The sequence below is a fragment of the Theropithecus gelada genome, chromosome 19, assembly GCF_003255815.1.
Source record: "Theropithecus gelada isolate Dixy chromosome 19, Tgel_1.0, whole genome shotgun sequence".
In the NCBI taxonomy this organism is placed as follows: Eukaryota; Metazoa; Chordata; class Mammalia; order Primates; family Cercopithecidae; genus Theropithecus; species Theropithecus gelada.
The window spans coordinates 40475903-40500984 of record NC_037687.1 but is presented as its reverse complement, the minus strand read 5'-3'; the positions used below and the strand labels follow the sequence as shown (position 1 = coordinate 40500984).

Sequence of the window (25082 nt, the reverse complement as noted above, 5' to 3'; positions counted from 1 at the left end):
CAAAACCAGCCCGGCCAGCATGGTGAAACCCCATCTCTACTAAAACTGCAAAAATTAGCCAGGCGTGTTGGTGCATGCCTGTAATCCCAGTTCTTGGGAGGCTGAGGCAGGAGAATCCCTTGAGCCTGGGAGGTGCAGGTTGCAGTGAGCCGACATCACACCATTGCACTCCAGCCTGGACAATAAGAGCGAAACTCCCATATCAAAAAAAAAAAAGGTATTTAAGTCTGCTCATAATAAAAGCAAATTAAAACTGATATACCAGTTTTTCGACTATCAGATTCGCAAAAGCCAGAAATTGATGGTTTAGTGTGTTGGCTAGGCTGTAACATCCATGATCATTAACTGCTGGTGGGAGTGCAAAGCAGGACACATATAGAATGTTGCATAGCAATATCCATAAAATCTCAAAGGCGTACCTTTGGCCCAGAATTCTCATTTCTGGGGAATCAGCCTACAGATATTACATGTAAAAAGGAATCTAGGTAGCTATTGATTAAAAGACACATCATTAGGGCTGGGCGCGGTGGCTCACACCTAGAATCCCAGCACTTTGGGAGGCTGAGGCGGGTGGAACACGAGGTCAAGAGATCAAGACCATCCTGGCCAACATGGTGAAACCCCGTCTCTACTAAAAATACAAAAATTGGCTGGGTGTGGTGGTGGGCACCTGTAGTCCCAGCTACTCGGGAGGCTGAGGCAGGAGAATCACTTGAACCTGGGAAGTGGAGGTTGTAGTGAGCCGAGATTGTACCACTACACTACAGCCTGGTGACAGAGCAAGACTCCATCTCAAAAAAAAAAAAAAAAAAAAAAAAAAAGTTTCATGAAAACCTAAGGAAAAAATGATCTATTACAGCATCAAATGTAAGATGCACCTACATTTCAGAGATGTTCAAATATGAAGTGAATTTTGAATTGAAGCAATACTGTATTTGTGCACATGCCACATGATATACAAGATGAACTACTCTAGTAATTTTTTATTCTGCCCAAAGAAATAGATGGGCAACAACCTACATGTCCGTCAATATATTCCTGGTTAAGTAAATTTCGACATAACCTCAGAATGGAATAAAATGCCACTTTAAAAAATAATGAGGAAATACAGTGGTTTGGAAGGGTCAACATATGTTCTTAATGAGAAAGCAATGTATAAACCAGTAAATATAATATGCTGACTTCTGTGAATACATAAAACAAGTAAACCCAGATTTATATGTGCCTGTGTACATGTAAGGAAATGTGGCTATTAGAGGTCATGGTTGGTACTGGATGGAGGAAAACAAGAATGGAAGGCTTTTCACTGTATATTTTATACATTTTTTGGCTTGTGAATGGATTTTTTTTATACCAAAAAACTTTAAAAATTAAAAATTGAAAGAAAAAAGTCCAGAAATTTGATGTTCTTGTAAACATGATTTATCACATAATATGTACATTTACTTTGCTTGTCACTTGAAATGTCTAAGAAAACACAAAATCAATCTTAAACTAGAAACTTCTATTGAATATTACATGAAGAGAGCACATATTCCGACAATTTCAAGTTCTTTTGGTAGCCTTCTAGTCCCAATAACTCAGCGTTAACGTCTTATTCTGTTCAGCACTATCTGATAATTTCTTTCATCCTCATGGACTCTAGTATTGGTGATTTTTCATCAAGTCTCAGTTTTATAAAACCATCCTTTACTTTGTAATAAAGCAATGTTGAGAGACATTTTCCGTAATGCAGGGGGAAAAATGTAGATCAATCACAAACTCAAATAATGTTACAGTTATAATGCTTTGGACATTTTTTTCTATTTCTTCTGTGATGCTTTTCCAAGATAAGCTTCCCCCTCCCCCCTTTTTTCCCCTCCACCTGTGCACTGTCTTATCACAATATACTCTTGACTTCTGAAAATCAAGTTGCAGGATTGGTATAACTGGAATGCAGAGGTTCTCTTGAAGTAGTGTCACCACATAACTATTCTCTATTGATAAACTTATCACAACCAAGTTCTTCTATCAGAGGGTTGATAACTTCAGATGCAGTCAGAGCTATCGTAAAGGTTAAAATATCGAGGTCCACCCTGTGAGGATTTCGCTGATATTCGGCATCAAACGCTGCTTCCCTTGCTCTGCAGGCTTCCACGAATCGCCTGCGGCGTTCTTCAAGCTCTTGTATTCTGCCGGGAGCAATCGGGTAATTTTCCAGATAGTGGCGGAGAAACTGCTGGTAATTTATTCCTAAAACGCTAAGTGGGTGGCGGAGACGGAGATAGGGCAACGCAGCCAGGCCTCCGTTCCCGTGCCTGGACCTGGGCCTGCCCTCGAGACCCTCTTCGTCCACCGGCTCCCCCAGCAAGCGGGCGACCTCCGCCATCCGGGCTTCTCTGGCTGCCGCCGCCGCCGGGCTTTCCCTGCCCGCCGCGGCTGCCCTGGCCACCGCCGCCGCTGCCACCGGGGCTCCCCTGGCTGCCGCCGCCGGGGCTCCCCTGGCCGCCGCCATCCGACCTTCCCTGGCCGCCGGCATCGGGCCTCCCCTGGCCGCCGCCATCGCGCCTTCCCCGGCCTCCTCAGGCTGTGCCGGGGCCGGCTCCCGCCTCCCGCAGCCTACCTCCGCCTGCGGGACGTCTCTGTCACCATTCGCCGCGCTTGTCTGCGGGACGCTGCTGTCTGCGGGCAGCTTGGACATCTTATACCGTGGGGTCAACTCGGCTGCTCCCAAAGAAACTGGAATAACGGGACAGCGCGATGCCCGGTGGACGCCCCAATGCGCGTGCGTGAGCGCTGTGCGCACTATAAATGCCGTGTGCGTAACTGGGCGCGAGAGCTTAGATTCTACCGCAAACCCTGGGAGCAGTGCGCATGCGTACTTTCCCGGCGCCCGCCGTTCTGCAGATGCCCCCTCGAGGCCGGGAAGCGCCAACGCATCTGAAACAGCCCAACGACGAAGGGCGGGGCCGTATTGGCCATTTCAACCAGCTTGATGTTTATGAGAAATGCTTACAAGATCGCTTCTTATAGGCATTCTCAAGGTTCTGTCCTAGGGTGTTTCTCTTTGTTCTCCAGTAGATTATATGCCACCTCTATTATATATCAAGATATTTTAGATTCATGGTCTTTTCTGGATTTTTAATTTTTTTTTTCATTCATTCCTTTGCCTATCTTCACCCATACGGATCGATTATAAAGCTACTAAAGCTTTATAATTATAGTCTTTTCTTATTATCTTTAACATTGCATTGACTACCTTGGACATTTGTTTTTCAAATCTTATTTGTGCAATATAACATTCAGAAAAGTAAACAAAACATAAATATACAGCTGAATGATTTATCACAAAGTGAACATCCATTTAACTGCCACACAGGCCAAGAAATGGAATATTTCCAGTATCCCAGAACCCTTCCTCTTCTTATCACTATCCTTTTCTTTCTACCCAGAAGTAACTACTACCCTGATACTTACGGTAATCACTTTCTTGTTTTTCTTTTCATTTTACCACCTAAGGGTGCATTCTTAATGCTGTAGTTTAGTTTGGTCTGTATTATGAATTTTATGTATGTGAGAAACACACTCACCTGTCCAAACCCGAAGAATGGATTTGGAGGCACGAAGAACAGTGGAAGTGAGACTTTTAATAAAGATCTTGCAAGATCAGCTGGCTGGTAGGCAGGCACACCCAGAGCAGTCACAACGGTAATTTATCTCCTAGCATGCAAGTCCCTCCCCCGGTTCCTAATTGGTCAAGTACTATGGGGTTACAATCTTCCCGGACTTCACCTAGGTTTCATTATCCCCTTTATAAGGTTATACCCCATCCCCTTACACGTTTAAGTTTCGATTTCCCAGTAATAAAAATTCCTTCCCTTTTTTTTTTTTTTTTTTTTTTTTAAGATGGAGTCTTGCTCTGTAGCCAGGCTGGAGTGCAGTGGCGTGATCTCGGCTCACTGCAACTTTTGCCTCCTGGGTTTGAGCGATTCTCCTGCCTCAGTCTCCCCAGTAGCTGTGACTACAGGCGCGTGCCACCAAGCTCAGCTAATTTTTGTATTTTTAGTAGAGATAAGGTTTCACTATGTTGGCCAGGATGGTCTCAATCTCTTGACTTCATGATCCACCCGCCTCGGCCTCCCAAGGTGCTGGGATTACAGGCGTGAGCCACCGTGCCGCCGGCCACTCTCTTCCCTTTTACGGGCTGACCCCGCCTCTACATTCTATTCCCTTATTGTGACCTTCTAGGTGCATGAGCCCTGCGATTTGTTACATTTTCAGGCTGGCTGCCAGTACTTAGATTTATCATGCCTCAAAAATGAACCATTTAAAATGTTTTCTCACGTATACTCTTGTATCTGGTTTTTTGCACATAACATTATTTTTATGAGATTCACCCATTCACATTTTCTCTTTCTCTCTCCTTTTCTTCTCTCTCTCTCTCTCTCTTTCTCTCTTTCTTTCATCTATTCTGTTACCCAGACTGGAGTGCAGTGGCACAATCACAGCTCACTGCAGCCTCAACCTTCTGAGTTCAAGTGATCCTCCCACTTCCGCCTCCCGAGTACCTGGGACTACAGGTGTGCACCACCACACCCTGCTAATTTTTAATTTTTTTGTAGAGACAGGGTCTCCTTATGTTGCCCAGGCTGGTCTCAAACTCCTGGGCTCAAATGATCCACCTGCCTCGGCCTCCCAAAGTGCTGGGATTATAGGCGTGAGCCACTGTGCTGGGCCTCCAGCCTACATTTTCATTATGGTTTTTAAACATTTTACTTTCTTGATAGTTACTATATTCATTACCATTCTTTTGTTTTGTTTTGTTTTTTTTTTGACAAAGTCTCACTCTGTCGCCCAAGCTGAAGTGCAGTGGCGTGATCTTGGCTCACTGCAACCTCTGCCTCTCGGGTTCCAGTGATTCTCCTGCCTCAGCCTCCTGAGTAGCTGGGATTACAAGTGTGCGCCACCACATCCAGCTAATTTTTGTATTTTTAGTAGAGACAGGGTTTTATTATGTTGTTCAGGCTGGTCTCGAACTCCTGACCTTGTGATCCGCCTGCCTTTGGCCTCCCAGAGTCCTGAGATTACAGGCATGAACCACCGTGCCCGGCTTATTACCATTCTTTTACGGGTCTCGTAATATTGAAACATGCATCTTATATACTGGCTCTCCAATTACTTTCTCTTTGTTCTGATTAATGTGAACAAACAAAATAATTTGCTTTGATTTTGCTGGTGGTGGTCCCTGTCATGATGCCATGATTCATGACCATCAACAAATGACTTAAATGACTTATTGTTCGCTGCTCTATCAGAAGTAGCTATTCTGAGGCAGTAAGGTCTCATCCACAGAACACAAGACTGCATTTTAATTTTCCTGGTCCAAGCACCAAATTAATAAAACACAACAGCTAGACTACTTGCTGCTTCCTACCAGCATCTCTGCAATCACTAAGTGTGTGGCTCCTTTAAGGCAGCTCCCAGGCTAGGCTGGAGTCCTCACCTTCAGGCTGCCTGGAGAGTCACAAATATTTAACAAAAGAAGTTGCAGACTTAGGTAATAACATATATTATCACAGGAAGAAGTAGAAATCATAGTAATTTGCTGTAATCCTACAGAAGCAGATATAATCTTGTTCTCCAGACTAAGAATCACCTTACAGCAGAAGCTGAAAGGCCCTCTGATTTTCCAAGAATAGAAATTGCTCTAAGTAAAATGATGATTTATTAGACAGAAGTGATACAAAAATGGTTCCAGGAAAATGAAGTGAACTAAAATAAGAAACTACAAATAGAGGAAGGCAGAAAAACTTGGTGATAATGTGAGGGGATACAAACAAAAATTTGAGAGGTAGTCCAGGTTTTCTGTTGCTCCCAAGACTGTGTCTGTTGTGGCTGCAGCATCTTTGTAATTCACCGCCAGTATTTCAGGATGACTTGAGGATGATTGCAACCATGTTGTAGACTAAACCATTAAGGCAGCTGGGATCAGGGGCTCCACATTGCTTAAAATCTTTACAGCAGAGGGGTGTGTGTGTGTGTGTGAGAGAGAGAGAGAAAGAGAGAGAGAGAGAATTTGAACCCAATTAATATATATATTTTGAGACAGAGTCTAGCTCTGTCATCCAGGCTGGATGTGCTGGGATTACAGGCGTGTGGCACATGCCTGGCAAAAAGTGGTTCTTTTTTATGGTTAGGTTTGAAACTACCTTTGCACAAATGATAACAGTGAGAAAATTATGACGGTGTAGGAGATCTGATCTAACCAATCCCCATCTTGCGTTTTTTTTCTTTGGTTTTGTTTTTGAGATAATGTCTTGCTGTCTCCTGGTCTGGACTGCAAAGGCACGATCATGGCTCACTGCAGCCTTGATCTCCTGGGCTTAAGTGATCCTCCCACCTGAGCCTACCACGTAGCCGGGACTACAAGTGGGTGCCCCCATGCCTGGCTAATTAATTAATTAATTTTTTTTTTTTTGGTAGAAATAGAGTCTTGATATGTTTCCTAGGCTGTTCTTGAACTCTTGGCCTTAAGCGATCCTTTCTCCATCTGCAATCTGTCTGCTTTGGCCTCTCAAGGTGTAGTATTACAAGCGTAAGCCACTGTGCTCGGCCTCTTCCCCTTTTTTTGTGGCTATCTTGACACTGAGTTTTTGAATAGCCCAGGCCAGTTGTTTGGTATAACATCCCATACTTCTGGGATTGTCTGATTGTTTCTTTATGATTAAACTATCCTTTACCCTAAGTCCCTGCTGCAAACGGATCCCGGAAATAAACATTTGCACATAAACCTCTAAAATAGAGGCCCGGACTCAGCCAGGTGCAGTGGCTCACACCTGTAATCCCAGCACTTTGGGAGGCTGAGGCAGATCACTTGAACTCAGGAGTTCGAGACCAGCCCGGCCAACGTGGTGAAACCCCATCTCTACTAAAAATACAAAAGAAAATTAGCCGGGTGTGGTGGCGTGCGTCTGTAATCTCCGATGCTCAGAAACCTGAGGCAGGAGAATCCTTTGAACCCGGGAGGCGGAGGTTGCAGTGAGCCGAGATCGCGCCACTGCACTGCAGCCCAGGCGGCAGAGTGAGACTCCAAGTCACACACACACACACACACACACACACACACACACAAAAGAGGCCAGGACTCAGAGCATCCTGGAAATGGTTGTGCAGAATCTACACTCCAGACGGAAACACTGGGGAAAGTTTAGGAGCCCACCTTTTCCTCCCCTTACCCTCCGTTCAGGCTTCTGCCCACTAGAGGGCAGCCAAGTCAAACAAGGTCTAAAGCTTTACTCAGATTTGGTGATCTCTTCTGGGATCGTTTTTTTTTTGTTGTTTTTTTTGTTTTTTTTTTTTTTTGAGACGGAGTCTCGCTCTGCCGCCCAGGCTGGAGTGCAATGGCCGGATCTCGGCTCACTGCAAGCTCTGCCTCCCGGGTTCACGCCATTCTCCTGCCTCAGCCTCCCGAGTAGCTGGGACTACAGGCGCCCGCCACCGCACCCGGCTAGTTTTTTGTATTTTTTAGTAGAGACGGGCTTTCACCGTGTTAGCCAGTATGGTCTCGATCTCCTGACCTCGTAATCCGCCCGTCTCGGCCTCCCAAAGTGTTGGGATTACAGGCTTGAGCTACCGCGCCCGGCCTAATTTTTGTATTTTTAATAGAGGCGGGGGTTTCTCCATGTTGGTCAGGCTGGTCTCGAACTCCTGACCTCAGGTGATACACCGGCCTCTGGCCTCCAAAGTGCTGGGATTACAGGTGTGAGCCACCGCGCCCGGCCCTTATGAGTGTTCTTTTGGGACCCTGTCAGAGCAGCTTACTAAGCACTTCTTCTGTTGTTACCTTGTTGAGTTGAGGTCTCCTCTGAAACTTTGTGTATATTTTGAGGAGATGGACTATTTCTAGAGGTCGTCCCAGAACTGCAACTGTGCTTTCCCATAATAAATCTACAAATACTGACTTCTCTTTTTTTTTCCCTTTGAGACAGGATCTTGCTCTGTCACCCAGGCTGGTGCAATCATGGCTCGCTGGAGCTTCGACCTCCCGGGCTCAGCTGATCCTCCTGCCTCAGCCTCCTGAGTAGCTGGGACTATAGGCGTATGCCACCATGCCTGGCTAATTTTTTTTTTGTTTGTTTTTGGTATATTTTGTAGAGATGGGGTTTTGCCATGTTGCCCAGGTTCTGACTTCTTTTTTTTTTTTTTTTTTTTTTTTTGGGGGGGGTTGCGGCGTTTTTCCCCCCGGTGGGGGGTGGGGGGGGCGCGGCTCACTGCAAGCTCCGCCTCCCAGGTTCACGCCATTCTCCTGCCTCAGCCTCCGAGTAGCTGGGACTACAGGCGCCCGCCACCACGCCCGGCAGTTTTTTGTATTTTTAGTAGAGACGGGGTTTCACCATGTTAGCCAGGATGGTCTCGTTCTCCTGACCTCGTGATCCACCCGCCTCGGCCTCCCAAAGTGCTGGGATTACAGGCTTGAGCCACCGCGCCCGGCCCCTGACTTCTAATAAACAAAAAATTTGGTCTCTGTATCTTTCTTTTTCCCTTTATATTTCACTGAAGAAAATGAAGGTGGGCTTCTTCATGGGGCTGGGCCAGTTAAAATTAGGCTACACTCATATAAGCATTTCCCCAAATCCTCCTAACACCTCTTGTGAAAAAGGGTATCCACCACATCACACCATCAATTCTGTGACAACTTATTCTAACCCGCTGCTTCTCAATCCTATCTGCAAGACATCATCTTGAAAACAAAATCAAAAGAAAAATAAAAAAACCAAAAAAACGCAAGATGGGCATTGGTTAGATCAGATGTCTTCCACTGTCATAATTTTCTCACTGTTATAATTCGGGCAAAGGTGGTTTCAATCCTAAGCATAAAAATGAACCATTTTTCCTGTATTTTTGGGTCTTCAATCTGAAAGCACTTGTGTATACATGTTAAATAAATTTGTATACCTTTTCTTCAATTAATCTGCCCTTTGCAAATTGATTTTTCAGCAACCTTGAGAGGACCAAAGCCCTTGGCCCCTAAAGGGATTTATGGCTTTTATTTTCAGACTTCTTATGGAAGTTGGCTGCCTTTCTAATTAAAAAAAATACTTGCCATAGGAAATTCTTTGCTTTTTTATTTATTTTTTTAAATAATAGAGACAAGGTCTTGCTATGTTGCCCAAACCAGTCTCAGACTCCTGGGTTCAGGCAGTCTGCCACCTCAGCCTCTCAAAGTGCTGGGATTACAGGTGTGAGTCACAGTACCCAGCCAGGTAATTCTTTTTATTTGTCATCCTTGTGTGGTAGCTGAGACCACACAGGTGTGCACCAACATGTCTGGCTAACTTTTGTGTTTTTTGTAGAAACAGAGGCAGGCTGTGTAGCTCAGGTGGGTCTCAAACTCCTGGATTCAAAGAATCTCCTGCCTTAGCCTCCCAAACTGCCGGAATTACAGGCATGAGCCCCTACGCCCTGTCTATAATCCCATGTAGCTGGGATTATAGGTACCCACCACCACTCCCAGCTAATTTTTGTATTTTTAGTAGAGACGAGCTTTCACCACGTTAGCCAGGCTGGTCTTGAACCTCAAATGATCTGCCCGCCTTGGCCTCCCAAAGTGCTAGGATTACAGGCGTGAGCTACCGCGCCCAGCCTGTCACCTTGATTTAAATGAATGCAGCTTTTTTTTTTTTTTTTTTTTTTTTTTGAGACGGAGTCTCACTGTGTCTCCCAGGCTGGAGTGCAGTGGCGCCATCTCGGCTCACTGCAAGCTCCGCCCCCCGGGTTCACGCCATTCTCCCGCCTCAGCCTCCCAAGTAGCTGGGACTACAGGCGCCCGCTACCGCGCCCGGCTAGTTTTTTGTATTTTTAGTAGAGACGGGGTTTCACCATGTTAGCCAGGATAGTCTCGATCTCCTGACCTTGTGATCCACCCGCCTCGGCCTCCCAAAGTGCTGGGATTACAGGCTTGAGCCACCGCGCCCGGCCGAATGCAGCTTTCTTAGTGTCTTGATGTTTGTGAATTTCTGTGGAGTTTGATACTGCTCCTTTTGCTGCTGCTTCTGTTTTTCCAGGGTCCCCTTATCACTTGACCTGCTGTTATATTATGTTTGATTTATTACAGATACCCCATCAGCCTGGGTCTCTCTTTACAGCCTTTGTACACATAGGTCTCCACACAGGGATTTGGATTATCTCAGTATCCCACATCCTCACTGTCCCCTGTCCCCGCCAACACCTTTCTGAAGTTTTCTAGTCCCTCCTTTTCGTTTGTGCTCCTTAAAGCCCAGCCCCATGCCTGACTTTGGTTCCCACTGAGTACTGCTACAAGCATTCTACATTTGTGGATATTAAATCTTTGGCAAGGTCATTTACCTGGGCTGGAATAGGGTTCTCGGCTGATCTTCCTTCGTAAACACCCACCCAATGGGAGAGGCTGATACTCAACATGCAAACCTTGTTTTTTACTTCTCCAGGCAAAGGGTGTTGGAAGACATTCTGAAAGGGGTGTGTTGTGAAGATTTACAAATAGTCTTTGAACATCTGCTTTATGATAGGTCTTGGAGGTGCCTTGTGGGTGTGGCTTTGGAAGGATGGTTACAAGGAAATTGTGGATATTAAGGAAGTCAGGAAAGGAAAAGATCACTCACAATTCAATAATTCAGAGAAAGCTACTAAGGGACTTGCTGGCTGCTTGATGCCCAGAGGCCAGGCCATAACTTCTATCAAGGCTCAGGACTGTGGAGAGAGAATTTAAAGGGGCACCACAAAAGAAACTCAGTAATCAAGATAAACAAATTTTTAATGTAATATCTTTAAAAACACAAACTAATGCATAAAGAAAACACCCATATTGAGCAGAAAGGTTACAATTGTGCCTCTGCTTCAATTCCACCCCACCCTCCAGAAGTTTCCCTCAAGCCGCACCTGTAAGATAAAAAAAAGATAAAAACCTGTAAGATAAAAGATAAAAATGAGCTGGGTGTGGGGGCTCAAGCCTGTAGTGCCATCACTTTGGGAGGCCGCCGCAGGTGGATCACTTGAGGTCAGGAGTTCGAGACCAGGCTGGGCAATGTGGCGAAACACCGTCTCTACTAAAAATACGAAAAAAGAAAGAAAAAAAAAAATCGGCATGGTGGCGGGTGCCTGTAATCCCAGCCACTTGGGAGGCTGAGTCAGGAGAATTACTTGAACTCGGGAGGCGGTTACAATGAGCCGAGATCTTGCCATTGCACTACAGCCTGGGAGACAGAGCAAGACTGTCTCAAAAAACAAAACAAAACAAAACAAAACCTCGGGAATTTTTGGCTCAAGCCTCCAATTCTCACCACCACTATCACCAGGGGATCTTCTGCTGTTCACCCAAGTCCAGCCTAAGTCCCCTAAAATCCTGGGGAAACGTGACCAGACTCTCCCCATCTTCATTCCAGGAGTTTGCCCCGAGCCAATGTTGCTCTCCCTGAGAACAGTCTGGAGGTTCCCTGTCCTGGTACACTGTCCTACTCTAGGGGACACAGGGTTAGTGTCGCCCCCAAACCGGGAGTTCCGAGAGAGTATTGCCTCTCCCTGAGCCACTTCTGTCCCAACCTGGCATCTGCTTGGGGAAGGGTGCACCAGGGCAGAGACTTGCGTGGTGAGCTCAGCTCACCTGCAGGTGAAGGTCAGCGCACACTGGCCACCCGGGACCGCATTTTCCAGAATCCTTTGGCGGTCCCATGATGCTCTCGCAGTCATCAGATCTCATTGGCTCGCAGAGGAGAAACTTGTCAACGCCACTTGGGCATCTTAACAGTGGGCTCTTAAACTCGGCTGTGTGCGCTGTGCAGATGTCAGAGGCACCCTGTGTGGGCAAAGCCAACTGCTTGCCCGCCTCTCTAGCTCCAAAACTACAATACCCAGAGGCCTCTGCGGTCACTTCCAGTACGTACCCTACGCACCTTCCGTGTGTCGCGTTAGCGTCAGAAGCACTTCTGGTCGCTGGTCCCGGCTGGTTAGGCTAGTTGGCCCCCAGGGAGGCCTCCCTCCCGGTGTTTCCCACACCTCTGCACCTCGTTACCTGACCGGCTTCAGGATCCGCAGCGTGCACCCGCATTCGGTGAGTGCCCTATAGGCAGGCAGCATGCCCCTCTGTGCGTCCCTGTGTTACTCACGGGGACTCAGGCTGGGAGCCATAGATCTGTCTCAGAACTCGGGTGCTCTCCTGTGGGCACCTCCAGGCCATTTTCCTTTCACTGGAGCCCACAGGGTTAGAGACAAACCCTCACTCTGTTGCTTGGGGACAAGGGCTTCACTCCCTGGCCCGAGCTTGGGGCTGAGCTTGAGGGTGCTGGGTCATCCTGGGCCCCCTGTGGATGGGAATTGGCTGCCCTGGTGATTTCTGTGACATCCCCGACCCCAACTTCGGGGCTCTGGAGCGGACTCCGCTTCACCTCGTGGGGAGGGGGTTTCCACCTGAGAGTCAAAAAAGAGGTGAGAGTTACCTGTAATTCCATCTTGGATGTCAGCAGAATGGATCCTGTTACCTTTTCTTGCCCTGGAGGCTGCCTTGTTGGTACTGGGGAAAGTTCATTCCTAGTTCTGGAAGAGCGGCTCATTCGAACAGGAGTCCTCCTTCAGCATTCCTTTCTGCTCCATCCCTACTGCAGTCATTCACGAAGTAGTTAATTGTAAACACACAAGGAATGGTTTAAATAAAAGTACTGAGACATGTGCACTTAATTGTTCAGTGATGTGGATGAAAGGCAGGGACAGCAGAGATGCCTGTGATTTCAAGTGGTTGGGGAGGACTCCCAGAAGTAGGGCTGTCTCAGCTGCCCCTGACCAGTTTGTTATCTTGGAGATTCGGGGGAAGGCATTCCAGTGGGAGGCAGAAGGACGCCTACTCTCAGAGGCTGGGCTCTTGCTAGTGTGGAAGGATTATGGTGGCCAAGGGCCTTCTTAAGGTTGATTTTTAAATATGCATAGGTGAAGATACAGACTAGCTGTTCACACATAGAACAAGGAGAAGCTTGATATAGTCTGACCTGAATTTTACATTTGAGAGCATTTTCAGCTTCTGGCAATTGGGACATTTCACCCAAAATTCCAGGTTCCCTGCTTCTTGGAAAATAAATCTGCTTTAACTCTGCACTATTCTTGTTTTTTTGAGATACAGTTTTGCTCTTGTTGCCCAGGGTAGAATGTGATGGCATGATCTCTGCTCACTGCAACCTCCGCCACCTGGGTTCAAGTGATTCTCCTGCCTTAGCCTCCTGAATAGCTAGGATTTACAGGCATGTGCCAGCACGCCTGATTAATTTTCTTGTAATTTTCTTTTTAGTGGAGATGGAGTTTCACCATGTTGGTCAGGCTGGTGTTGATCCTCTGACCTCAGGTGATCCACCCGCCTCGGCTTCCCAAAGTGCTGGGATTACAGGTGTGAGCCACCTCACTTGGCCAGTCTGCACTGTTCTTAGTGTCAGACAATTTGAGCCAAACAATGCCTTTCTCATTCGGATATGACCTTCTGGGTCTAATTTTTGTATTTTTGGTATAGCCAAGGTTTCAACATGTTGGCCAGGCTGGTCTCGAACTCCTAACCTCATGTGATCCATCTGCCCCAGCCTCCCAAAGTGCTGAGATTACAGGCACGAGCCAGCGCTTGTCCTTGCCTGGCTAATTCTTTGTATTTTTGAAGAGACAGGGTTTCACCATGTTGGCCAGGATGGTCTTGGATCTCCTGACCTCCTGGTCCTGCCGCCTCAGCCTCCCAAAGAGCTGGGATTACAGGTGTGAGCCACTGTACCTGCCCTCAGTGTAGCTCTTTATCAAAGTATTTATGTAGGAAAAATTAATCAAAGGGCACAAGCATTTCAATACTTAGGTTGTTTAAGATGAAATCTGTGACTGGAAGAGTGCCAGACACACATGAAATGTTTCCTGCATGAAGGAACCACAACTGAAATAAACAAATTTGAAGGAACTAAGTAACAAATTATTTTCTGTTTGGTTTGGTATATTATTTTGGGAATGTATTGATTACATATGTCAAGGGTGTTGGGAAGAATTTCCAGATACTCTGATATGCATGACAGCTTTATCATACAAAATAAAGCAAGGCTATCTTAGGAAATTAGGTATCACTGCCAAGGACCTTTACATGAGATGATAAATTAAAATTACTATTAACTTTGTAACAATCAGATGGACTGGCAGGCAAGTTGTGTCATTTTTTTCTCAGCATTTTTTCTTTTCCTTGATTCAGTAAAACAAACTTAAATGCCAGCTATCTGCAGAACACTCACTAGACTATGTTTAATGATATGTGAAACACAGCCTGCACACTCACAGATCCTTGCCACGTCCTGTTCCCATCCTCTCAAAACCTGTGTTGCCGGGCGCAGTGGCTCACGCCTGTAATCCCAGCACTTTGGGAGGCCGAGGGGGGTGGATCACCCAAGGTCAGGAGTTCAAGACCAGCCTGGCCAACATGACGAGACCCTGTCTCTACTAAAAATACAAAAATTAGCTGGGCCTGGTGGCAGGTGCCTGTAATCCCAGCACTTTGGGAGGCTGAGGCCGGCATATCATGAGGTCAGGAGATCCAGATCATCCTGGCTAACACGGTGAAACCCCGTCTCTACTAAAAATACAAAAAAATTAGCCGGGCATGGTGGCGGGCACCTGTAGTCCCAGCTACTCCGGAGGCTGAGGCGGGAGAATGGCATGAACCCGGGAGGCGGAGCTTGCAGTGAGCCGAGATCGCGCCACTGCACTCCAGCCTGGGCGACAGAGCGAGACTCCATCTCAAAAAAAAAAAAAAAAATGGTGGCGACGAGGCGGCTTCTGGGACTGGGGCAGCCCTGACAGCGGCGGCGGCGCAGGCCAAGGCGGCGGGTGGGAAGAGGATTATGAGAGGGGCCTACGGGAGACCCAGCATCGGACCCATAGGAGTCCTGTTCTCAGGACCTTCTCCATCGGTCTTCTGCTTTGGTTCCCGGTGGAGGAGGAGCTTCAGGGTGCCGGCTGGCCTCTCCAGACTTCTTTTCGGATCCGATTATGGATCCGACCGGGTGATCAGCAATGGGGTTACAATGTAGTGAGGTGGGAAGGGTCTCGCTGGGGCACAGAAAGATCCCAAGGGCCGCAGGGCCTACTGTCCGCTGAAAATGCACTGATCCGTGAGCCCACTGCCTCCCTCCTTCCTGGGTGGAGCAGTGGACTCCTGCCTTAATCTCCAAGGCCCGGGTACTCCACATCACAACACTCCTTTCTGCCGTATGTGCAAAGAGAGACAGAGGCGGGTCCGAGATGGAGGCAATGTGACCACACGTGGCACTGACGTCCCCCAAGAGCAGATAGAGTGAGCGTGTGTCTTTGAGGCCATAGGGGGCGATGCCCAGACGGACACTGATGGACATACCCTGACGCCACCTCCCTTGCACCCAGCAAAACCCAGTCCTTTGGTCCCCTGACATCCATGGCAGCAAAAAGATTCAGTGCTTGCAGGCACTTTCCTCAGGAGCAGAGGAACTGGATGGCCCTCAGGAATGAGACAGAAAGTGCAGGTGGGATACAACACCGCCTTTTCTAGAAGGCAAAGGTGAGTCACGCTGGTGTCCTCTCCCGCTCTTCCTGGACCGACCACGCAGCCAGCAGTTGGGACATGGAGACCAAGGGAGCTTCCCCGCCCAGACAGGTATGGAAGCCCCGAGCTCCAGGATCATCACACCTGCCCAATCAACCAGAAATAGGTTTGCAGAGGGTAGCAATCATGAAATGGACCCCTACGAAGTTTGTCCCTGATAGACTGGGAAGTGATCTTTGTTGAAGACAGTGAGCCAGACGAAGAAGCCTCAACACTTGTCCAAAATTGGGCAGACAGAGCAAGAGGGAGGACAGAGCAGAGGCCAGAGCCCAGGCAGGATACTGCAAGTGCAACCATCACGGGCAGCCGGGGAGAAGTGCAAAACGGGTGACTTGGACAGAAAGGCCAGCGTTTGCGTGACAGAGATGCTTGCCCCATGTCATTGCCGGCTTCCTTCTCCGTCCCTGTGTCGAGCTGTGGCTAGATTACTCAATGAGGGCGGAGGGCGAAAGGAGTGAGAACCATCTTCTTGAAGGTGTGTGGGCACCCTCCTGCGGGTGGACAGTGAGCACCTGGGAGGCCTTTGTCCTTGGCTGGGGTGTGGTCCTCTGGATCCTAGCAAAGAGGCGGCTCAGAATGGAAAGGGGATGAAAACACTGTGGGGCAGGCCGGAGACTCGGAGCCCTGATACCCAAGCACTGCCACGGAGGGCTCCTTGAGCTCTCCTTTGCCAAGCCTCAGGGACAAGTTTCTGAGACAACTGTGGGAATCACTGTGACGGGAGAGTCAGCTGGCGCTTCGTGCATGCATTGGCTGGTCCGACTCGCGCTCTGCTCCTGGAAGTCAGACTGTGGCCCCTTGAAACAATGGCGGCTGCGCAGCTGCAGGGGGGCTACTGCTGCAGCCGCGGTGTCGGCTAGATCCGGGGTCCAGTAGGGGACAGCGTGGGAGAGGGGGCCGCGGGCGTCCCACGGCCAAATCCTCAGGAGTCCTGTCTTCAGGACCTCCTGGAGCCGACTGCCACCGGTGGAGGGGGAGCCTCAGGGCGCCTGCTGGGGTCTCAGGACTCCTCTTCAGGTGCGATTTTGGACCCCTCTGGGTGAGAAAGAGGGCTCACCGCATCTGGTGAGGCAGGCAGGGCCTTACTGCAGCGCAGAATGATCCTATAGGCCTCAAGGCGTGGTGTCAGCTGAAAATTCACTGACCCATGAGCCCTCTGCCTCCCTCCTCCTTTGAAAGAGCAGTGGCCTGCCCGGCTTCTAAAAGCCCTGGGGCTCCTGCAAGCCGACACCGCTTTCCAGGACACGTGCACACAGGGACAGGGGCAAATCCGAGGTGGAGCCAATGCAACCACACGTCGCACTGGTGTATCCCAGAGCAGATGGGGTGAATGTGTGACACAGAGGGCATATGGAGCAATGGCGAAACAAACGATGGTGTCCAGGCATGTGCCTAGTGGAAGAGGGGCACAGGTGACCTTTCCATCAATGCCAAGGAAAATCAAAGAACACCTGGGAACCAGGAAGGGGTCTGTGTGTGAGCCCAAGCCACATTTTGAAATGCCTGCCAAAGGAGCAAAGAGGTTTCTGCAAAGTTCACCCCATTCCCGACACTCCACCGCCCAGGTAGCCCCGACGCAATCTCCCCTGCGCCCAGCCCCGGGCCCAGCCCAGTCCCGTTGGTTCCCCGACATTCCTTACAGCCAAAAGATTCAGTTGTGGGATGCAGCCCACCCAGGAGCAAAGGAGAGGATGTCCCTCAAGAATAAGACAGGAAGTGGAGAGGAAATGCACTTTCCTAGAATCCAAGGCCAGTCACTGTCGCCTACCGCTCATTCTAGGCAAACTACTCAGCCATCAGGTGAAACATGGAGACCGAGGGAGCTTCCCTGTCTGAGACAGGTATGGAAGTTCAGAGGTCCAGGATTGTCAAAACTACCCAATCAACCAGAAACAGGTTTGGAGAGAGAAACGCTGATGACACGGATCTCCACGAAGTTTCCCCCTGATGGACTGGGAAGTGTTTTTTGTTGAAGGCATTGATCCAGACCAAGAAGCACCTAGACCCCTCAAAACAGGGCAGACAGAGGAAGAGGGAGGACAGAGCAGAGGCCAGAGCCCAGGCAGGATAACGCACAGTTTCACCACCACAGGCATAAGGAAAGGAGTGCCAAACGGGTGAGTTGTCCAGAGAGTCCAGCGTCCCAGTACAGGGATCCTTGCCGTGTCCACTTTCCTGCTTCTTTTTAAGATTGTGTGGTGATGTGTAGTTTCATTTCTCGGAGAAGAGCCACGAGGAGATAGAACCATCTTCTTTGACTTCGGTTTGCTTCCCTCCTGCAGGACAATGAACTCCTGTGAGGCTATTTGTCCTTGTCTGGAATGTGGTCATCTTGATCCTAGAAAAGAGGCCGCTGAGGATAGGGATGAGACTTCAATTTCTCCGGGACCGATGCCTCTCCACACGTCGTGGAAGCCTTCACAAACCCAAAGTGGAACCGCCGCGAAAAGGACTGACAACCTGCCACGTGACCTAGCCAGAGACGCAGGAAAGAGGCTCACTAAAGACAGGCAGACATGCCGGAAATCGCTTTGTGGTGCACAGGGCACATTCACCCCAACACTCACTCGCACACGGGCGCACAGACAGAGAGACAGAGAAAGCGAGAGAGACAGACAGAGACTGAGAGACAGAGAAGAAAGAATGTGATACACACCCACAGACACACAGCAGTGGCACAGAAACACACCCCCCCAGGCAATCCCTGAGGCTGTGGGGTTCTGCTCTTGAGGAGAACGACTGTTGGGTGAGAGAGCAGTCCACAGGCACACAGGCAGGCCTGTCCTCGAGATCACGGGGGTTATGACTTTTGGGGGGATTCACCGGATCACCGTCCGGGCAGGCCTGAGGCTGGGATGCCGCGCTGCTTTCCTTGGACTCCGTCTGTTTCTGCATCCTGGTAGGCCCTCCGTGTATCGCGGTGTCCCAAAACGGTTTTGTCGACCCCTTGGATTGGTGAGGCTGGCGCCTCGACACCGACGCACTGCCACGGAGGGCTTCTGCTTTGTTGGGGCTCAGGGAGTCGTCCTCAGCCAACCGTTGGAGTCGCTGTGACAGGAGAATGGGCTCGGGCCTGGCGCGTGAGCATTGCCCAGGCCGACTCGTGCTTGAAGTCCGGCTGCGGCCCCTTTACACAGGTTCGGAGACGCGTGTGCGGGGGCTTCTGTGGCAGTCGCGGTGGCGGCTGGAGCGGGGATGTAGTAGTGAGCATTGTGGCAGTGGAGGCTTCGGGCCTCCCAGGGTCGGCTCCCCGGGAGTCCTGTCCTCAGGACCTCCTCGAGCTGACTTCTACCGGTGGAGAGGGAGATTTAGGGCGCCAGCTGGGGTCTCCGGACTCACAGGCTGGAGTGCGTTTGTGTGATCATAGCTCACTGCAGCCTCAGTCTCCCAGGTTTCAGCGATTTTCTTGCCTCAGCCTCCCACCTACCTGGGACTACAGGCATGTGCCCCCACACTCAACTACTTTTCTTCAAAAACATTTGTGTATGAATGGGGACTTACTATGTTGCCTGGCTCATGTCAAGCTCCTGGGCTCAAGCCGTCCTCCTGCCTTGGCCTCCCCAGGTGCTAAGATTAAGGTGTGAACTTCGCATGCAGCTAAATTCTTATATCTTAAATCCCTACCTCCCACAATAAGCAGATGTTAGTCCTGCTTATTTTATAACTTTTTGCTGTTCATGTCTCTTTTTGTCCCTGGACATAGTGATTAGCAACCTACTCTCCACCAAATTTCAAATCATTAAGGGCATTATGCTGTGTCCCAGGAGTGGCTGAGGCTTCAAGGACCTGCTGCTCTAACCTAGGCCTGCTGAGGAGTACAATTCATCTTGTGTTTCTGTGTTGTTTAACGACCTTCCTGAGCTCCTCTAAGTCAGTCCATCCTGCCACAACTGGGAAGAATCAGGAAACTCTCCAGGAAAACGTTTCTCAACCTGCCTGTTGTCAAGTAGAAGACAGGTCTGCTGACCATGGCAGGCATGGCAGCGTGGGACAGTGAGTGCCCCCCACCGTGTTTGCTATTCACTGCATGTTCCACCTGAACTTTCCCATCTGCTCAGTGAGTCTTGACAGTGGGGTAAAGGAGACTCACGCTCAAAGACCAAGGCTGACCCTCTCTGAATACAACGCCTTGACCTTGTTACTGTCACCATGGTTTTGTCTTCAGGGACTAAAAGATACAATAAGAATTGTTCCTTTAATCGTCCTGTTGATGCACAAAATACTTAAATGCTTCTACATAGGTCTGCTCTTTTGCACCACAGAGCATTAAGGGAAAGTCCCCACAATAAGAGTGCCTTTCACCTGAGCTGCTACATGTGACAGTTAGACAGCTAAAGGTTAAAAAAAAATCAAAGCTCTCCAAATGTTGTGGGTATGACAGCTGGTCCAACTTCACAGTCTGTACTTTCCCTCTCTAACAGCAAGGATAAATACAGAGATAACTAGCAACTGATACCCTAGTGTGCCAAGCCATTGATGTATCTATGTGATTAAAAACCAGCATTTAACCATACCCCAGATACATTAAAAATCAACCCCACACTCATAGTAATCAAAGTAATGAAAGTAATTCCACTTTGCTTCCAGATGGCAGTTACAATTGGAAAGGAAATACCTAGTTTACGGGAGGCATTAATACTTACATTGTTGCAGAACCTGAAGGCTTATAAGAAAGTATTCTGGACTTTCTGACCTGGATACTAGCAAATAGTGAAAAATACATGTCTGAGAATACTCTTGGAACAGAAATGTGAAAAACCCAAAGTTAAGAGATATTATGAAGGATCAAATATAAAATGACCCACTGCTAAAGAGGCAACAAAGAAAATTGTAGAAGAAAATGGCAAAATGTACTATGCCTTAGTGGGTTTGTGCTACTGTGTAACAAAATACACTAGACTGGGTAATTTCTAAAGAACAGAAATGTATTTCTCACAGTTCTATAGGCTGGAAGTCCAAGATCAAGGTGCCAGCAGAATTGGTGTCTGGTGAGGGCCTGGTCTCCGCATCCAAGATGGCGCCTTGTGCACTGTCTTCAGGAGGGGATGCACTGTGTCCTCATATGGCAGAAGGAGGAAGGGCAAAACAGGGGAAGCCCACTCCCTCCAGTCCTTGTGTAAGAACCCTAAACCCATTAGTGAAGACTCTCCTTTCATGACTGAATCACTTCCTAAAGGCCCTACTTCCTAATCCTGTGAATTGCTGATTAATTTTAGGGGAACACATTCACAGTATAGCACCTTATATTCAATTTCTTAAAAATTATTTTGTTGTTTTGCTTTTCTGTTTTTCAAATGGCTTAAAGTGCACAAAATTGGATTCATCATAATTCTTGGCTCATAGCATACCTTGGCTCCTATTTCATCCTTGTCTGTGCCTGGGCCTCTATATAAATATATTTGAATGTATTTGAGTAATACGGTAATCACTTGTGAACCCACAACACAACCCAAGAACTAGGGTTCTGATCCTAACATCTGCTCCTCCTTTGTCCCTTTTCCTGATTTACACCCTTCAGCCCCAGAGATAACTACTACCCTGAATTTATGTTTAGGATTCCCTGCCTTTAAAAACAATTGTTTTATTGCATATATATGATTGCCCTAAATGACATATTATTTAGTTTTTTAAGGGTATAATTTATTTACCCATTCTCCTATTAATTTACCCTTTCTCCTATTAGTGAACATTTGGCTTATTTCCAGATTTTTGTGATTATGAATGACATTACAGGAGCATTTCTTTTCTTTTTTTACTGCTTCTGGTACATATGGGCAAGAGTTTCTCCAGGGCCTACGGTAGAGGAATTACTGTGCCATAACATATGAGTATGCTCATTTTTATAAGATAATCCAAATTATTTTCCAAAGTGGTGGTTCTAATTTAAACTCTCACCTCCTGTATTAATTCAAGATGATCTTGTTGATCCACAGTCACTCCATATTTGGTGATGTGGTTTGGCTGTGTCCCCACCCAAATCTCAGGTTAAATTCTATCTCTCAGAATTCCCACATGTTGTGGGAGGGACCCAGGGTGAGGTCACTGAATCATGGGGGTCAGTCTTTCCTGTGCTATTCTTGTGACAGTGAATAAGTCTCGTGAGATCTGATGGGTTTATCAGGGGTTTCTGCTTTGGCTTCCTCCTCATTTTCTCTTGCTGCTGCCATATAAGAAGTACCTTTTGCCTCCTGCCATGACTCTGAGGCCTCCCTGATCATGTGGAACTGTAAATCCAATTAAACCTCTTTTTCTTCTCAAACTCGAGTTTGTCTTTATCAGCAGTGTGAAAACAGACTAATACAGTAAATTGGTACCAGTGGAGTGAGGTGCTGCTGAAAAGATATCCAAAAATGTGGAAGCAACTTTGAAACTTGGTAACAGACAGAGGTTGGAACAGTTTGGAGGGCTCAGAAGAAGACTGGAAAATGTGGGAAAATTTGGAACCTCCTAGAGACTTGTTGAATGGCTTTGACAAAAATGCTGATAGTGTTATGAACAATAAGGCCCAGGCTGAGGTGGTCTCAGATGGAGATGAGGAACTTGTTCGGAACAGGAGCAAAGGTGACTCTTGTTATGTTTCAGCAGAAAGACTGGCAGCATTTTGCCCCTGCCCTAGAGATCTGTGGAACTCTGAACTTGAGAGAGATCATTCAGGGGATCTGGTGGAAGAAATTTCTAAGCAGTAAAGTATTCAAGAGGAGACTCAGGTGATGTTAAAGACATTCAGTTTTATAAAGGAAGCAGAGCATACAAGTTTGGAAAATTTGCAGCCTGATTTTGTGATAGAAAAGAAAATCCCAGCCGGGCGCGGTGGCTCAAGCCTGTAATCCCAGCACTTTGGGAGGCTGAGACGGGCGGATCACAAGGTCAGGAGATCGAGACCATCCTGGCTAACACGGTGAAACCCCGTCTCTACTAAAAAATACAAAAAACTAGCCAGGCGAGGTGGCGGGCGCCTGTGGTCCCAGCTACTCCGGAGGCTGAGGCAGGAGAATGGCGTAAACCCGGGAGGCGGAGCTTGCAGTGAGCTGAGATTCGGCCACTGCACTCCAGCCTGGGCGACAGAGCCAGACTCAGTCTCAAAAAAAAAAAAAAAAAAAAGAAAATCCCATTTTCTGAGGATAAATTTAAACTGCCTGCAGAAATTTGCATAAGTAACGAGAAGATGAATGTTAATCCCTAAGACAATGGGAAAAATGTCTACAGGGCATGTCAGAGGTCATCACAGCAGCCCCTCCCATCACAGGCCCAGAGACCTAGGATGAAAAAATGGTTTTGTGGGCCAAGCCCAGGATCACTGCTCTGTGTGTAGCCTAGGGCCTTGGTGCTCTGTGTTTCAGCCACTCCAGCCATGGCTGAAAGGGTACAAGACAGATCTCAGGCCATGGCTTTAAGAGTGCAAGCACCAAGCCTTGGCAGCTTCCACCTGGTGCTGAGCCTGCACATGCACAGAAGTCAAGAGTTGAGGTTTGGAAACCTCCACCTAGATTTCAGAGGATGTATGAAAATGCCTGGATATCCAAGCAGAAGTTTGCTGCAGGGGTGGGGCTCATATGGAGAAGCTCTGCTAGGGTTGTGTGGAAGGGAAATGTGGAGTTGGAGCCCCTACACAGAATCCCTACTGGAGCACTTCCTAGTGGAGCTGTGAGAAGATGGCCACTGTCCTCCAGACCCCAGAATGGTAGATTCACTGATAGCTTGCATCGTGAGCCTGGAAAAGCTTCAGACACTCAACATCAGCCCATGAAAACAGCCAGGATGTGGGCTATACCCTGCAAAGCCGCAGGGGCAGAACTACACAAGGCGATGGGAGCCCACCTCTTGCATCAGCATGACTTTAATGTGAAACATGAAGTCAAGGGAGATCATTTTGGAGCTTTAAAATTTGACTACCTGGCTGGATTTTGGACTTGCATGGGGCCTGTAACCCCTTTGTTTTAGCCAATTTCTCCCATTTGGAACAGCTGTATTTACTCAATTACCTGTACCCACTTTGTATCTAGGAAGTAACTAGCTTGCTTTGGATTTTACAGGCTCATAGGCAGAAGAGACTTGCCTTGTCTCAGATGAGACTTTGGACAGCAGATATTTGGGTTAATGCTGAAATGAGTTAAGACTTTGGGGGACTGCTGGGAAGGCATGATAGGTTTTGAAATGTGAGGACATGAGATTTGGAGGGGCCAGGAGCAGATTAATATGGTTTGGCTATGTCCCTACCCACATCTCAATTTGAGTTGTATCTCTCAGAATTCCCATGTGTTGAGGGAGGGACCCAGGGCGAGGTTGTTGAATCCCTTGGGCTGAGCTTTCCCATGCTATTCTTGTTATAGTGAATAAGTCACAAGATCTGATGAGTTTATCAGGGGTTTCGTCTTCTGCTTCTTTTGCTTCCTTCTCATATTCTCTTGCCATTGGTGTGTAAGAAGTGCCTTTCATCCATGGCCATGACTCTGAGGCCTCCTCAGCCATGTGGAACCATAAATCCGTTAAGCCTCTTTTTCTTCACAGTCTCAATTATGTGTTTATCAGCAGTGTGAATGTGAACTAATACATTTGGTATTGTCAAACTTCTTAATATTTGTGGAGAGAATAGATATGTAGTATCTTGGGCATTTTCCTGATTACTAATGAGGGTGAGAAAATTTTTATGTTTTAGGGGCATTCTCTTTTGTGAAATCCCTATTAATGTCTTTTCCCAATTTACTGTTGGGTTGCTATTTTTAAAATTAATTCATAGGAGCTCCTTATACTTTGTTGATATGATATTAATCTTTCATAGGTTTTAGGTATTGCAAATGTCTTCTTCTAGTTTATAGTTTATCTTTTTACTTTTTCACTTTTATTTTTTATTTTTTAATTTTTTTTTTGAGACAGAGTGTTGCTCTGTCATTCAGGCTGGAGTGCAGTAGTTCACTGCAACCTCCACCTCCCAGGTTCAGACGATTCTTGTGCATTAGCTTCCCAAGCAGCTGGGATTACTGGTGTCTGCCACCAATGCCTGGCTAATTTCTTGTATTTTTAGTGGAGATGGGGTTTCACCATGTTGGCCAGCCTGGTGTCAAACTCCTGACCTCAGGTGATCTACTGTTGGGATTACAGGCTTGAGACACCATGCCCAGCCTATCTTTTCACTTTTTGATGTAAAAAGTTCTTAATTTTGTGATAGTCAAAACGTCTAATCTTTTTAAATGGTTAAGTGGCTTTTTGTATCTCATTCACTTACATTTTCTACTAAAAGTTTTAAAATTTTGTTTCTGATGGGTAAGTCTTTGGTACATCTGGAATTTAATGTTTGTATATAGAGCAAAGAAAGAATATAATTTTATTCTGTTTCCTATATCAATAACCATTATTTTTCTTTTCTATTTATTGAAAAGTCCTTTCTTCCCTTGCTGATCTGCCATGTCACCTGCGTCACATATCAAAGATTAAGTTTGTGGAGATTTGTTTGGGAGCTCTCTATTCTGTTTCATTGGTCAGTTTATCA

The 25082-nt window shown here is 47.4% G+C and overlaps 1 protein-coding gene and 1 long non-coding RNA gene across 2 annotated transcripts; both read right to left on the bottom strand.

Annotated features, from left to right (window-relative positions):
- Positions 1–1298: 1298 nt before the first annotated feature.
- On the bottom strand, positions 1299–2927 carry EID2 (EP300 interacting inhibitor of differentiation 2). Its single transcript, XM_025367480.1, has one exon. The coding sequence runs from the start codon at positions 2678–2680 to the stop codon at positions 1970–1972; it is 711 nt and encodes a 236-aa protein (XP_025223265.1). The 5' UTR covers positions 2681–2927; the 3' UTR covers positions 1299–1969.
- A 7829-nt stretch (positions 2928–10756) lies between these two features.
- LOC112613209 lies at positions 10757–13430 on the bottom strand. The gene is made up of 2 exons (XR_003116929.1): positions 11618–13430; positions 10757–10896 (listed from the first exon to the last, which is right to left on the bottom strand). It is a non-coding gene; the product is annotated as an uncharacterized LOC112613209 (long non-coding RNA).
- Positions 13431–25082: the final 11652 nt, after the last annotated feature.

What these genes read in the sequence shown, in the direction of transcription:
- EID2 (XM_025367480.1), bottom strand. Translation starts at nt 2,680, where the DNA reads ATGTCCAAGCTGCCCGCAGACAGCAGCGTCCCGCAGACAAGCGCGGCG.